General features: G+C 40.6%; 1 protein-coding gene across 2 annotated transcripts in view; it reads right to left on the reverse strand.

The window, feature by feature from the left end:
• Nucleotides 1-709: 709 nt before the first annotated feature.
• impdh1b (IMP (inosine 5'-monophosphate) dehydrogenase 1b) overlaps nucleotides 710-13,949 on the reverse strand; it is a 32,604-nt gene continuing 19,364 nt past the window's right edge. The window contains exons 9-15 of one of the 2 annotated variants that reach the window (XM_055653276.1): nucleotides 13,073-13,168; nucleotides 11,304-11,402; nucleotides 9,645-9,788; nucleotides 7,296-7,440; nucleotides 6,661-6,804; nucleotides 6,091-6,174; nucleotides 710-2,041 (exon numbers count right to left, since the gene is read on the reverse strand). In XM_055653276.1, coding sequence (XP_055509251.1) covers nucleotides 2,020-2,041; nucleotides 6,091-6,174; nucleotides 6,661-6,804; nucleotides 7,296-7,440; nucleotides 9,645-9,788; nucleotides 11,304-11,402; nucleotides 13,073-13,168 — 734 coding nt within the window. In that variant the 3' untranslated portion in view covers nucleotides 710-2,019. The remainder of the gene's footprint in view (nucleotides 2,042-6,090; nucleotides 6,175-6,660; nucleotides 6,805-7,295; nucleotides 7,441-9,644; nucleotides 9,789-11,303; nucleotides 11,403-13,072; nucleotides 13,169-13,949) is intronic. The other variant, XM_055653278.1, reaches the window with a different exon arrangement.

Genomic DNA, 13,949 nt, shown 5'->3' on the forward strand with positions numbered 1-13,949 from the left:
CTAAATGTGCACACTAAATCTTCACCTCTTAAGATTCATCTTTTGGTCAGTCACAACATTTCGTTAACATTCCCTTAATGTTATTTAAATGTCAAATGTCATCTGGTTGCACTCCTTTTAGAGTACCTTTGGTTTATTTTGCTGCATTAGAAGGCATTACCCAAAAGGGAGTAGAGCTTCCCATCTCAAGGGCTATAGGAAAACTACACCAACTGCCCCATGTTAAGGAGGTGACTGGATTAATGTTCTGAGAATTAAGACGTAAGGAGCTCCAAACAATGGCCTTTCCTCTAGCTACAAGCTGTAGGTGACAGGTCAGTGTGGAAGAAAACACCACATTTTGTTCCACTTACACCTGTTATAGGTTAAGCACCTTCTACGTTTGCCCACAGTTTCCCTATTGCAATATACTTGTCCTACACAAGCTGCCTCTGGCTCCTCCAAACAAGACTGGTGATTTAAATGGAATTCAGCTGCAAGACAAAGGTGCTGGATCCAACAGAATCTGGAAACACAAGTACCTCAACATTTCTCTACAGTAACTGCTTATATTTCTTAAATTTCCAGAACTCTGTTTCTATTTATAGTGCTGAATTAGATGTGCAAAGCTGTGAACTAAAATTTCCAGAATATGGGCTCAGCATCCAAAGGGATTTTCAGCATTAAGATTTTTCTAGATTTACTGAAAGGCTAATGACAAGTAAAAATATCTCAAAACCAAAAGCATTTATTCCATTTTGCTCCACCTCAGATTTTGTTTTATACAGGCATTGATTTGCAAAATATTTTTTATGAAGCTTTGTCCAACAGTAAGCATCATGAATGGAGTTCTTCCTCCTAGCCTCAGCCTAGATTGCCGTACCCAGACTTGTGGATAATACACTGAAGCATCCTGACTTTTGGTCTGAGCATTTGTAACTGAGTGGAAGATTGCTAGTTGGTGAATAAAGGATGGGGAAGAGAGAAGTTGAATGAGCAAAAGAAGGCAAGTCACAACGCGTTCATTTATTCTGATGGATTTTCCTACAGTTCAAGTAAACAAAGCTGGGACATGCCCCATGAGGTCCAGTCCGGGGCATCATAGGAAATAGCCACACAAGTGTAGCCGAGCCGAACGATGGCATGCTTTGTGAGGAGTAGAGACCGATCACAACTCCCCTTTTCTGCACTTGGTCTGTGTGATGCGACCTCAAATACTTAATGGAATCCTACTTTGGAAGCTCACCAAGTGTCCAGAAAGCAGAAATAGTTTCCAACTCCCACCCAAGGCCCACAATCCTCTCCTATCCCACCACCCATGTCATGTTCTGCTGTGCAGCAGGGAGGTGGTTAAACATAAATAATTTCTAGCAGTTGCAGTAATGCATTAACCATTGAGTATTAAATGACAAAGAGTGTAAAACACAAAACTGCAGATGCTTGAAACAAAATCAGATGTTCTGGTAGAACTCTGCCATCATGTGCTGCTTGATTAGCTAAGTTCATGCAGCATTGGTGTTTCTGACAAGGTCAAAATATTAACCACACTCTCTGTATCCACCTCTTGACAACACTGGTCATTTGGACGGGACACAAATGTTGTTTTTCGCCATCAAAATTATTATTTTTTAATTAAAGCAGAAATTAACAATTTTGACGACAAAAACAAAATTATAGTCCGATTGTTGAGTGAAACGATGGAAGTGAAATCTTGCTGTAAAAGCTAGGTGCCAGAATTGTATCCAGACCATGGATAAATAACAAGCACATAGGAGCCCATCACGCCAGTAACTTAGTCTTGTTGGTGAGGCAGCTGTTGTGTTGCTCTTTTCCTCTCTGACTATATTCTTCACAGCTTAAGATACAAAAGTCCAAACACAAAAGTAAAAAAAAGTGTGCGTCACAAGCCAGAAGGCGCAAAACAGGGCAGCTGCTTCAGTTCAACAGGCAGAGGAAGATGTTCAAGGGTGCCTTTGCTGTTTGACGGCCAATAGGGATGGAACGTTGGGAGCCATGGTCTGGTGAGTAACACTCCCTTCTTCAGTAAAGCCGCTTCTCGTAACTGAAAGAAAAAAAAGAATGTAATCATGGGATCCCTGGAAAATCAGCACATCACTATTCCAGTCAGGAGGAAAGGCCATTTATCCTCTGACCTTTCATCTATTGACCATTCAGTAGTCTTCAGATGGATATATTTTTATATGTTTATATATATTGGAAGTGGAGGAAGGACGAGAGGACGCGGCAGCATCAACCATCAATTGCAACACTTTGTCAACCAACTAGTTGTTCATTGCACTGCCATCTGCAGGACTTCATTGTATCTGCCTTTACCACAGTGACTGCAATTGATAATGATCTGAAACCTTTGAAGCACAGTGAGATGATCCTTTGAAGCATAGTGAGCATAATTTACATAAGTTCTTTCATTCTTTCTCTTTTGTTCCAGCAGTCAGCACAAGTATGATACTGGGCGGACAAAGTAAAAATGGCAAATTCTAGCACGCTTACATGTATACCAATGTATGAGACTGACTTTGTGGTAAGTGTTACTGTTTGTTTTGGTGAAAAGGTATCCCACTGCAAGCTTTAGTTGCCCTGGAAGTAACTCATGGGCTTTGCAGTTTTGCTAAATGTCTAGAAACGGAGAACAAGGATGAGTTCAGAATAGATGGTGACCATAGACCTAAACAGGTTTGTAGTGTGTTCAGTGGAAGTGATGGAGAGACCTGGGCGAAGCAGGATTATGGCTGAGGTTTAGGGCCCAAGATCACGGTCAAGAATCTTGGCAGAACATTGGGTTAATGGCAGTTGGGGGAAGGACACCAGTGGGTGGAGCTTAAGTGCTCACGGAGTGTCTCAGAGAATTGAACCGTTGGGACAGAATGGAAGTAGAATTGGGGCTTGAACTGTGAGTAAGATAGGAGGGCCTTGGTCAAGGATTGGTGGGGGAGGGCTCTCTGTATCACACTTCAGGAATTGTTAGGCATTGGATGAAATGTGAGATGGGGTGAAAGGGATCACGGCCACCATCAATAGCTTTGACGGATTAGTGAGAAATCAGAAGGTCAGCAATGAAAGAGGGCTGATAGGAGATATGTGATGGAGGAAGACTAGATTGACATCAGAGAGTTGCAGAGGAACAGAAAGACTTACCCGTTTTTATTCCAGCTTTGCAATGGGCAGACCTAATTACCCTGAGAATAACCAACTGCCACTACTGCAAAGGAAGCAGGATTATCCCAAATGTTCAAGAAACAGAAGTCACTTCAAAGACACGAGGATACTCTGTTCTTCAGGGTTATACAAAGGCATAATGTTTGCCAGAACACCACCTTGAAAAGGTGCCACTGAATTTTTCCAGGGGTCACATGGGTACAATTTGAAGATTTCACAAAACACAATGCTGAATTCTCAATGGGTACTCACTGATATACCAGATCTTAAAACCTCTCATTATATGAAAAAACACAGTAGAGGACAGTTTAAAAAAGAGACAACATGCTGAAGTAACCCAGCTAGTCAGGTAGCATCACTGGATAACATGGAGACATTTTCATGTCAAGACTCTTCTTCAGGCTCACATTTCTTCAAACATTTAAAGTAATGGGCCTGTCCCACTTAGGCGACTTTTTAGGCGAGGGCAGGAGCCTGCGCTCACCACATGTTCGCTGGTGGTTTCTGGTGAGTCTCCTTCACGGTTACGAGGAGTTCCCGCATTCTGGGAACTAGCCTCAGCATGGTCGTCGCAAATTTTTCAACACGTGTCAAAATTGGTTGCCACGGAGATAATCGATAATCCTGTAGTCGTAGGTGCAGTTGTAGTGCGGTCGCCAGGTAGTTGTAGGTAGTCGAGGTATTCGTAGGTAGTTTTAGTTAATCGCCTTTGCTGACCGGTCATTTTCATTGACTTATTGGGGGAAAAAAACCATAAGCAGGAGTTTTCAGAACCGACCGGCAACGTTAAATCTCCGCTGAACTTCACAGCTGTGTTATCTCTGGCTTATTAAAGGTTATCTGACTTCTTAAAAGTTGTATCCATTCCTTCTGCCCCCCCCATCTCTTTTAAAGGACTTACCGTACACTGTGCTAATCGTCTTAATTACAGCGCCAACCTTCTTGTTAATCGCGGTGTGTGTCTGCTTCACCTTGGCTTTGCACCGTGTGAATTTCAGACAGCGCTCCCCGCCGTGCGCATGCGCGTGTGTTTTTGTCCACTATGACAGTCGCCGTTCCAGTTCCTGGTTTTTCAGTCTGCTGAAATATTGGCTAAGTGGGACAGGCCCATTAAGCTCCATTGTCTTGTAGGCACTGAGACCATTTGACAAACTCCCCATTGACAAAGCGACCCAGACCAAGGGCTGAGCCCAGAGTGTTGCAAGTCCAAAGGCACAACCCCATATTCCATGCAGCCAAACTTCAAGCTGGGGACTTGTTGCGTCACCAAACATTCAAATACAGGGTAGAAAAATTGTTCAGTAACGTTCTGTGGCAGAAACTATTTAGGATGCTAGTAATCTATTAATCAATGTTTGGTTATGATGGTTTACTTACATGGTAAAAATGTGTATCTGATACGTGATTGCATGAGCAAAAGAGAGAAAGAAAAAGAAAAATGCGTGGATAAAATTGCCATCATGGCAAAATACAGCTCTAGCTTAACATGTAACTGCCAGGTACAGTATATCAGGTGAAAACAGCTCATGCCCCATAGCTCCTTTCGTATTATAATCAAGGCCACTGGTTTGTAAGGTTTCATAGAAGAGAGGAGATTGCAGCACCTGATGCACTCATAGCAAGAATAAATTTACCAATTCACGAAGCTGGAGAATGTAAAACTATTGACACCCTACATAGCAGTGACCCTGATTTACTATGCGTATGAGCAGAAGATGGTTGCCAAGCAATTTACATGCACTTTAGGTGATCCTAGAGATAGCATCATTTGCTGTTAAAGGAAAGGGAGTTTGGTGTGCAGGTGATCCTGAATAATTTCCACTCCTTCCTTGCAGTGCACCTTCCTGGAATCAAAAAGACACTACACCCGTCAAGACAGGTGTCTCCACCATACACCAGGACTGTCCACCTATTCATATAATCCATCCACCTTCCCAAAATTAAGTATACCAAGGGAACAGTCAAATGACCATCATCCGCCGCAGCTGAATGAACCAGCTCCAATACGCAAAGTGTTTCCTTTATAAATACTGATTCAGATAAATAAAGTACCCAGAAGATTGTTCGGAAGTAGCCACTGAATCAGGTCAGAACAATTGTTTGTATAATCATATTTTGTTCATTGCTCTGCTAGATGCATTCTGACAAGAACCAGATTAAGGTTGAAAGCCCATTTCAGAGGGATGCACATTATTTAAGCCTATACATCGGTGCAGAAAAGATGTTATGCTGAGACTCATTCTGCTCTGGTAAATGGATCCAACCAACGCCAAAGAAACTATTCCATGACACTATCTGAAGAGGACCAGGAGCATTCCTTCAAAGTTCTGATCAATATCTTTTTCAGTCAGCATTACAACATTATATTTTGCCAATGACAGTGGTATACACAGGGCTCAAGTGGTATACCCCAAGTGCTCAGACTGACTGCCACATTTGTGGTTATTGCATTGAAAAATATTTTAAAACATGGAAGGTGGGTTGAATGTGGGCATGCACACTTCGAGAGGACACATCGAGAGGACAGTTGTGCCAGGGAGTAAAGGTGAGGTTGGCCTGCCTGGGTGGGCAGCCGGCAGCTACAAGTAGAGAAAAGGAATGCAGGGGTACTAAGAAGGGAAAATGAGAAACAAGTGAAATGACATCACACTGAGGGAGGAGTACTGCTGAAGTTTACTTCGTCTCTATCAATGACAAGGAGAACAAGGTCAAACTGGTGCCTAACAATGAGTTCAATGTTTGTACTGCCCCTCAAGTTAGTCAGAGAACATATTCCTCCCCTCTCTCAATTGTTGCTGGAACAAAGGGATCAATTCGGCAAGTCTGCCATTCTGGCTAAGGTTACATGATCATGAGGATGGGCTGCCACTAATCCACCACTAAAAGCAGAAATGAAAGCAGATAGAAAGAATGGAGACATGTTGGAAGACTTACGAATGCAGACCATGTACACCTCCTTCTACCTGAGCGGAGATGGTTCTCTTCTCAAATTTCAGCTCCCCTGAGTACATCATTGACCTGAAAAACAGGCAATAGGGCAAATAGATTATGAAGAGTTGGTGGGTGATATGAGATCAGGAGGTATTGACGGTGTTTTGTCCAAATTTTCAGAACAGAATCATCTGAAGCAGGAGTGTTGTGAAAACCTCCTTTTCTTCTCCACAGTCCCAGTCAACTGCCCCACTATATTAAACTGAATCACCATTAAATGGAAGATGTCTGTTTGGAAGACCAACTTGCCCATCAAGCCAGCCCACACTCATGCTGGTTTGTAATATCATAAGAAAACCTTTCCATCATCTTCTGCAGTCAAGCAAGCTTGCAAAATATTCAAATTATCAGAGAAAATCTAGGAAAACTGGGGGGCTTTACCTAGGGCCTTAAAATGACTACCTCATTAGTTTTTTTCCCCCAATTTGAATCAATTGTTTCTTTCTATTTTAACGGAGAAACAATAATGAATATGCTAAAGGTAAGGAGAAAACACAGGTAAGGAGAACTCACCGAAGGATGGAGAGGCTCTTGGCTCCAATATCCTGGCATCCATGTTGTATTCCTGCAATCAAGTACGGTGCAAACTTGTGGATTGATCCTTTGTCCTGAATTGATCCCGAAACTCCTTGGGCCACCTTCACCTTATCACCTTCACTACACACAAGAAGACAGAATCAGTATTAAGGACAAGTATGGGATTGAAAGGAGGCAACATTTCTCCAGCCTTCTATGACCAGTCTCTGCTGAATAAGGGCTCTGCAAGGATGTAACACTATTTTCCGCAGTAACTCAGGGGTAAAAAAAACGAACGTGACATCAGATTTAACTTAATGTTTCTTTAACGATCACAAGGCAGGTCATTCTTTCAAAACATCATACACTCTAAGGGTGAGGGGACCTGGCAGATATGGGGTGATCTAACTTACCTAGGTACATATCTGTCAGATGTGAGGGTTTTCTCGCCAAAGATTACGGTGTTTTTTAAATTGAATCACACTTAACAATTAAGTTAAAATAAATCAGTACAGATACAGACTGCAGCTACTTTCAGAGAGGATGGGACTTGGGAATCAACCTGACCTCAGCAGACAAAGATATCACCCTGCCACAGCCTCCTGGTCCATGACAGTTGGTCCCAAACTTACCTGAAGTATCGTTTCTGACTGTTTGTGCTTTTCTCCATTGCGTCCAGTGACCCCATGCCACGATATTTCTTCAACCTCACTCCATCAGAGAAAAAATACTCGCCTGGGGCCTCCGTGGTAGCTGCCAGCAATGAACCCATCATCACTGAGAGGGAAGGGTGAGAGAGAAGGGTTGGAGAATGTGAAAGAAAGGAGGAGTGGAAATAAAGAAAAGTAAAGAAAGAGCTGACATTAACTTATTGAGGCATTGAGCTTTCCCTGGTGAGTTAAGTTCTACCTATATCCCACCTTATCTGCAATGCATGCGAAAAGCAATGATACAGGACGTTAAATACAGAAAATGGGAAAAGAAAAAGCCATTTTACTCCTCGAATCAAATTTACTTAAGACTTATCTCCACATTGCTATCAGTTCTGCACATCCCTTTTACATCTTTGGGTAAAATTATCAAACACAAATTTGACATTACCATTTGACCTATCAACTGCAAATCAGGATTTCAAAATTAAAGATTCAAGCATCCCAGAGCAGAAATGAGTTAGCAAGTGAATCATTTACACAATCGGCCAAATCCGGAAGATAGATCTTGTATGTGATAAATGATGTAAATTTGTATCAACACTGCAGGGTCACCTGGTGTATAAACCACTGACCTTTCACCTCTAGTTTTCTTAGACCTATCCCTGAAGCTCCTTCCTCCCTCTTCAACAGATGGCCAAAATGATTGACACCATCCATTTGTGCACTCTTGGTTCTTATCTCTCTACTTTCAGCCCGTCAAGCTGAGCGTGCCCCAATGCTTCCCCATCGCTGTGGTACTGAACTTGCATCATAACTAGTTTCTTTCAAAGCTCATTGTATCCTAGAGGTGACTCCTCGTCCCTAGATACCATTTCTTAAACAGCGTACCGTCTTCCTAGCTCAAACTTAACTGATACGGTTAACTATTTCCTTTATTCAAATATCATGCCTCCTTTAAATACACCAATTTCTGCCCCTGAAAACTCAGACCATAGCCCTTATTAGCTCATTTCCAAACATATTTTCCTCTTGGAAGGCCTTGGATGCATTCCTACAAATATCTAGGGAATGGTGTTTAGATTTAGAGAATTGAATCACAGGCTAGCCAAACAATTATTTGACAATATCTTTAAGGTATAATCCAGTATAACTATGTGCCAGAAATATCCATCATACTCCCTGTCCGAGCAGCAGAATATATCCACCAGAGGAGATGGCAGATAAAGACGAAGGAGTGACTAGCTCTAAACCCCATGCAGTCTCATGGCATCAGGTCAAACCAGGAAAGGGAAACCTTCCTGATTATCACATCTCTCAGATGATGAGACAGTGCTTCTCCATGTTGAACAATACTTGAAAGAAGGACAGAAAATGGCAATGGCACGGTTGGTACTTTGGGTGGGGACTTCAATGTTCATCACCTAGCATGGGCTATTTGCGCCATTACCTACTGATTAGGTCAAATGCTGCTGACATATCATCCAGACTGGGTCTGTGGCAAGTGGACAGTGAACCAACACAAGGTATAAGTCAACTTAATCGAGGTTTCATCCATCCACCTCTGGCAGATGTTTAGTTTGGATACAAGTACTTGATAAAGTAACCACTGCACAGTCGTTGTGGTCCCATCTTAACGTTAAGAAAACCCTCCATTTTATCGAGTGGTGCACCATTGACCAACTACACATTTGGCTGCTCAAAACTGGGCATCCACGATGAGCAATGCCATCCAGGAAAGGCAATTTGGTTGATGCTTTGCAAATTTTTCCAAAACATAATTTCTACCGTCATTGGTATACACTGTATACCATCTACAAAATGTGCTGAATTGCTCACTTACACAACTCCAACAACACCTACATCACCTAGACAAGGACTTCACGGATTTGAAAACCATCAGTTGCATGCTACCCCCATCGTCTCCATTTGGAAGTACATCACTTTACTACCATTGTTGGATGCAAACCTTGAAACTCCCTCCCAATAATGTGAGAGCCGTTTCAGAGCAACCACTTTTTCAAGGGCATTAAGGGAAAGGCAATAAATAGCAACCTTGTAAGCAACACCTCCTTGGTGAAAATAGTGCAAAGTACTTGTTTAGTACACAAGTACTGGAGTTTCTAACTCGTTTAGTACCTCACCTACACCCCGACTCAAACCAAAAAGCCCTCCTTTATCCTTGAGCAGTACTACCTTCTCCCTGTTTACCCTCGTTTTTAATATAGGCATACAAAGCCTTGTGAAATTTAAACATTGAAAAATGTCCTTTTTTAAAAAAAAATTGCATGCCTTGACAAAGCATGGGCAAATTGAATAATGAGCAGATACCTGTTGAAGCTCCTAAGGCCAGAGCCTTCACCACATGCCCGACTGTCTGGATTCCACCATCTGCAATGACCGGGACACCAAACCGACGAGCATATTCAGCCACTTTGTACACTGCAGTACCCTGAGGTCTTCCACAAGCCATAACTGCAATGGAAACAAATCATGCTTATTAGATCAGACTCTAGCCCTATTGGATCACACATGACCTGAACAGAAACCCGAGCTGAATCATTGCTGGCCTCCTAGATCAACTGCAACTCAAGTAATGCCTAGTGCACTAGGACAAGCGGAGAGGGAAAACTCCTGCCTCTACTGCCTGACCCCACCTAAAAGAATCACCATTTCATCAGCAGGATAATGGAAGAGAGTTAACCAAGCTGAACTGCCACCCAGGGATTGGTGTGGCCCTGGGATTGGTGATATTTTACATAAATGCAAGATGATGTTAAACAATCACAAGCTTGACACTATCTGGAGCAAAGAGCAACAGTCCCTTGTTGTACACTCCTGACATGGGGCTCAATTCCCAACATCATCTCCGGCTACATTGTGTATAATTTATATATGTAACAGAAGCTAAAAATAGAGGAATCGGCCTTTCAAGCCAGTCTCCCAATTCAATCTGATCATGGCTGACCCTATATCACAAAATCTTATCCCTGCCCCTTCCCCATATTTTTTGCCTGGATATTTTTAAGGAGGTTAATAAAGATCTATTATTTATCTCCTTAAATATATGTACTTTGAGATCACTTCAGAAGTTCTCCCTTCTCATGTGATCATTATCTCAAAGAAGGATATAGGCAGGTTGGACTCTTGTAAGGTTGGACTCGTGTAAATAGGACATCTTGGTCGGCATTACTGTGCTTGGTGGAGATCAATAATTCCAGCCATAAGACATCACTGCAGGAGCTCCTTTGGACATGACTAGGCCCAAACAATTGTTTCATCAAAGTTGTTCTTCCATAATAAGATCTATGGGGATGTTCTCAGTTGATTGTGCAGTGGCCAATTCGATTTGAAATCCTTAACAAATGAGGCAGCTAATGCCTGTAGGCAATATTTCAACAATTCCACAAAGAGTCATTTCAACATTCCTACGCAGACGATGCATTATTGTACATCACAAAACCCCAAATTAGTAAACCAAATATATTAAACCTAATAGATGATTTTGGATCTTTCTCAGGCTACAGAATAAATTGGAATAAAAGTGAAATTATGTCAATAAAACCGAAAGACTCAACACACCTCTTAAAATTCCCTTTTAAAATAGCTACAGAAAAATTTAAATATTTGGGAATTGAAATCACTAGAAAATATCAAGCTATGTTTAATGCAAATTATAGTCCCCTGCTTAAGAAATTAAATACTTTAATCAAATTCTGGAAAACGCTTCCGATGTCTTTAATAGGTCGAATAAATGTTATAAAGATGACCTTTTTACCACAAATTCTATACCTATTCCAATCAATTCCTATATACCTACCAAAAAGGTTTTTAAAAAAACTGGACTCAGACATTACAAATTTTATATGGGACTATAAATCCCACAGAATACAAATAACACACTTGAGCAAACCCAAAGTATTGGGCGGTTTAGCGCTCCCTAACTTTAGGTACTATTATTGGGCAGTAAATATCAAAAATATGATTCACCTGCTGGACAATTCTGCCCAACAGGTGGATTGGATTGTATTGGAGAGAGAGGACTGCTCCCCTTGCAATATTGGAGCGATCCTCCCCTCACCAATGAACCTGAATAACACAAAATACAATAAAATTACAATTATACATAGTACAATTAGAACTTGGCAACAAATAAAATATAATCTAAAATTAAGAAATGTATCTCTTTTATCTCCAATAGTTAATAACCCGTTGTTTAAACCCTCTATTATAGACAAATCATTCACACAATGGGAAAGAATAGGAATTAAAATACCCGGAGACTTGTATGAAACTGGAAAATTATTATCATTCCAACATTTACAATTAAAATATAATTTGAGAAATAATCACTATTTTAAATATTTTCAAATATGTGATTATCTGAAAAAATATACACAAGATTATTATAATATGTCACCAGATTTGCTGGACGAAGCAATGAAGACAAAAGCCGAATCAGCAAATTTAATATCATACTTGTATAACATCATTCTAAATATAGAAATTCCATCAACTGACGGTATTAGAAGAGACACGAACTAGCTATAAAAATTTCAAAAGAGAGGTGGGATAAACATTTACTATATGTGCATAAATGCTCGATTAACGTAAAACACATTCTGATTCAATTTAAAATCTCACATAGATTATACTATTCAAAAACCAAAATAAATAAACTTTTTCCTAACGTCTCACCTATTTGTGATAAATGCCGATCTCAAGAAGCTACTATAGCACACTCATTTGTTTTTTGTATAAAAATTCTAGACTGAAATTTTTGAAATCTTCACAAAATTATTTAAAATAAAACTGATACCAAAAGCAGAATGGATTATCTTTGGAACAATGGAAGGTAGCTCTGAACTAAATGTATTTCAAAGGAATTTATATAATTATGGGTTAATAACGGGAAAAAAGCTTATACTTAAATTCTGGATAAAACGCTCCTATTCCAACAATAAATATGTGGATCTCAAATATGTTTGAAACATTACACCTGGAAGATACGAGACTGCTCCTTGCCGGCAAATCAGACCACTTCCAAAAGACGTGGTCTGCATTTATCGACTTACTACAAGTATAAGGTGCAACAATACTTTAAAAAATAAATGGTGTCAGGTTCTGGTAAGGGGGGGTGAAAATATGAAGTTGGTATATCCCTTTTTGCACGGTATTTATAATAGAGCTTGTGTTTCATTTTCTTTTTTTCTTTTCTATGGCCTATTTCTTAACTTTCTTCTAATTCTTTGTTTAATGGGTTTTTCTTTTTGATCACTCTTTTACACTAACACGACTATCTCTCTTTCTTTCTTTACTTTCTTTATTTCTATCTTTCCTTAAAGCTTAAAAAATGAAGGGGTACAATAAATGTAATAAGATATATGTGGCTTGTACTACTGTAACTTACTGTACTTCTAATAAATAAATATATGTAAAAAAATAAAAATAATGGTAATTGTTGCAGAATAGCCACAATTTCACATGATCGTGGAGCAGGCTGAATTTCCACCTCCTCCCCATTAATCAACTATCACCAGTTTTTTCTTCCACATTATGAATTTTAAATGATGCCTGGCTGTTTGCTGTGGTATAAACCAGTGGGAACGGAACCTTCAAGCACAGGACAACCCTTGTATCCAGTACGTGCACATTAATTTATTTAATCCTGGATTGTGTTTGGATTCCTATTTAAGATGAAGGCGGATTCGTTCTGTTATCCCAGCCAATGTACCTGTACAGAACTTCCCCAGACGTACCTTCCTGAGTGATGCAGATTGAACCGCACCCCATGCCCACCCGTAGAGCATCCACACCTGCGTCAATCAGGTTTTTGGCTTGTGCTGCAGTTACCACTGTAAAGACAGAAAGAAGCAATGCGGTCAACAGCAAAGGAAACATCGGTTCTCCCAAAGGCCTGCGATCCTAATCAGTAATCCTTATCAGTGGCATCATAATAGAGGGGAGAGCAGGGAAAAGGAGAGTGAAAATCTGGGGTGGGGAGAAACTAAAAGAGAAAGCATCTTAGATAGCAAAGATTAGTGGGAAGCCAGAGATTTTAAAGAACAGAGGGTAACTAAAAAGACGATACAGGGAGAAAAGATGAAATACGAAGGTAAGCTGGCCAATAATACAAAAGGATAGCAAGAGTTTCTTCAGTTATATAAAGAGCAAGAGAGAGGCAAGAGTGGATGTTGGACCACTAGAGAATAATGCAGGAGAAGTGATAACGGGGGAATAAAAAAAATGGCAGAGGAGTTGAATAACTTTTTTGCATTAGTCTTCACAGTGAAAGACACCAGCAACGTACCTGAAATTCAAGAGAGTCAGGGGGTGGAAGTTAGTGGAGTGGCTATTACCACGAAGGTGCTTGGGAAGCTGAAACGGCTGAAGGTGGATAAGTCACCTGGGCCGGATGGTATGCACCAATAGGGTTCTGAAAGAGGAAGCTTTAGAGATTGTGGAGGTATTGGTAGTGATATTTCAGGAATCACTAGTCAGGAGTTGTCCCAGATAATTGGGAAATTGCCAACATTACCCCGCTGCACAAAAAGTGAGCAAGGCAGAATAGTGGGAACTATAGGCCAATTAGTCTGACTTCAGCGGTTGATAAGATTTTAGTCATAGAAACATAGA

Source organism: Leucoraja erinacea, chromosome 22 (assembly GCF_028641065.1).
Source record: "Leucoraja erinacea ecotype New England chromosome 22, Leri_hhj_1, whole genome shotgun sequence".
NCBI lineage: Eukaryota > Metazoa > Chordata > Chondrichthyes > Rajiformes > Rajidae > Leucoraja > Leucoraja erinaceus.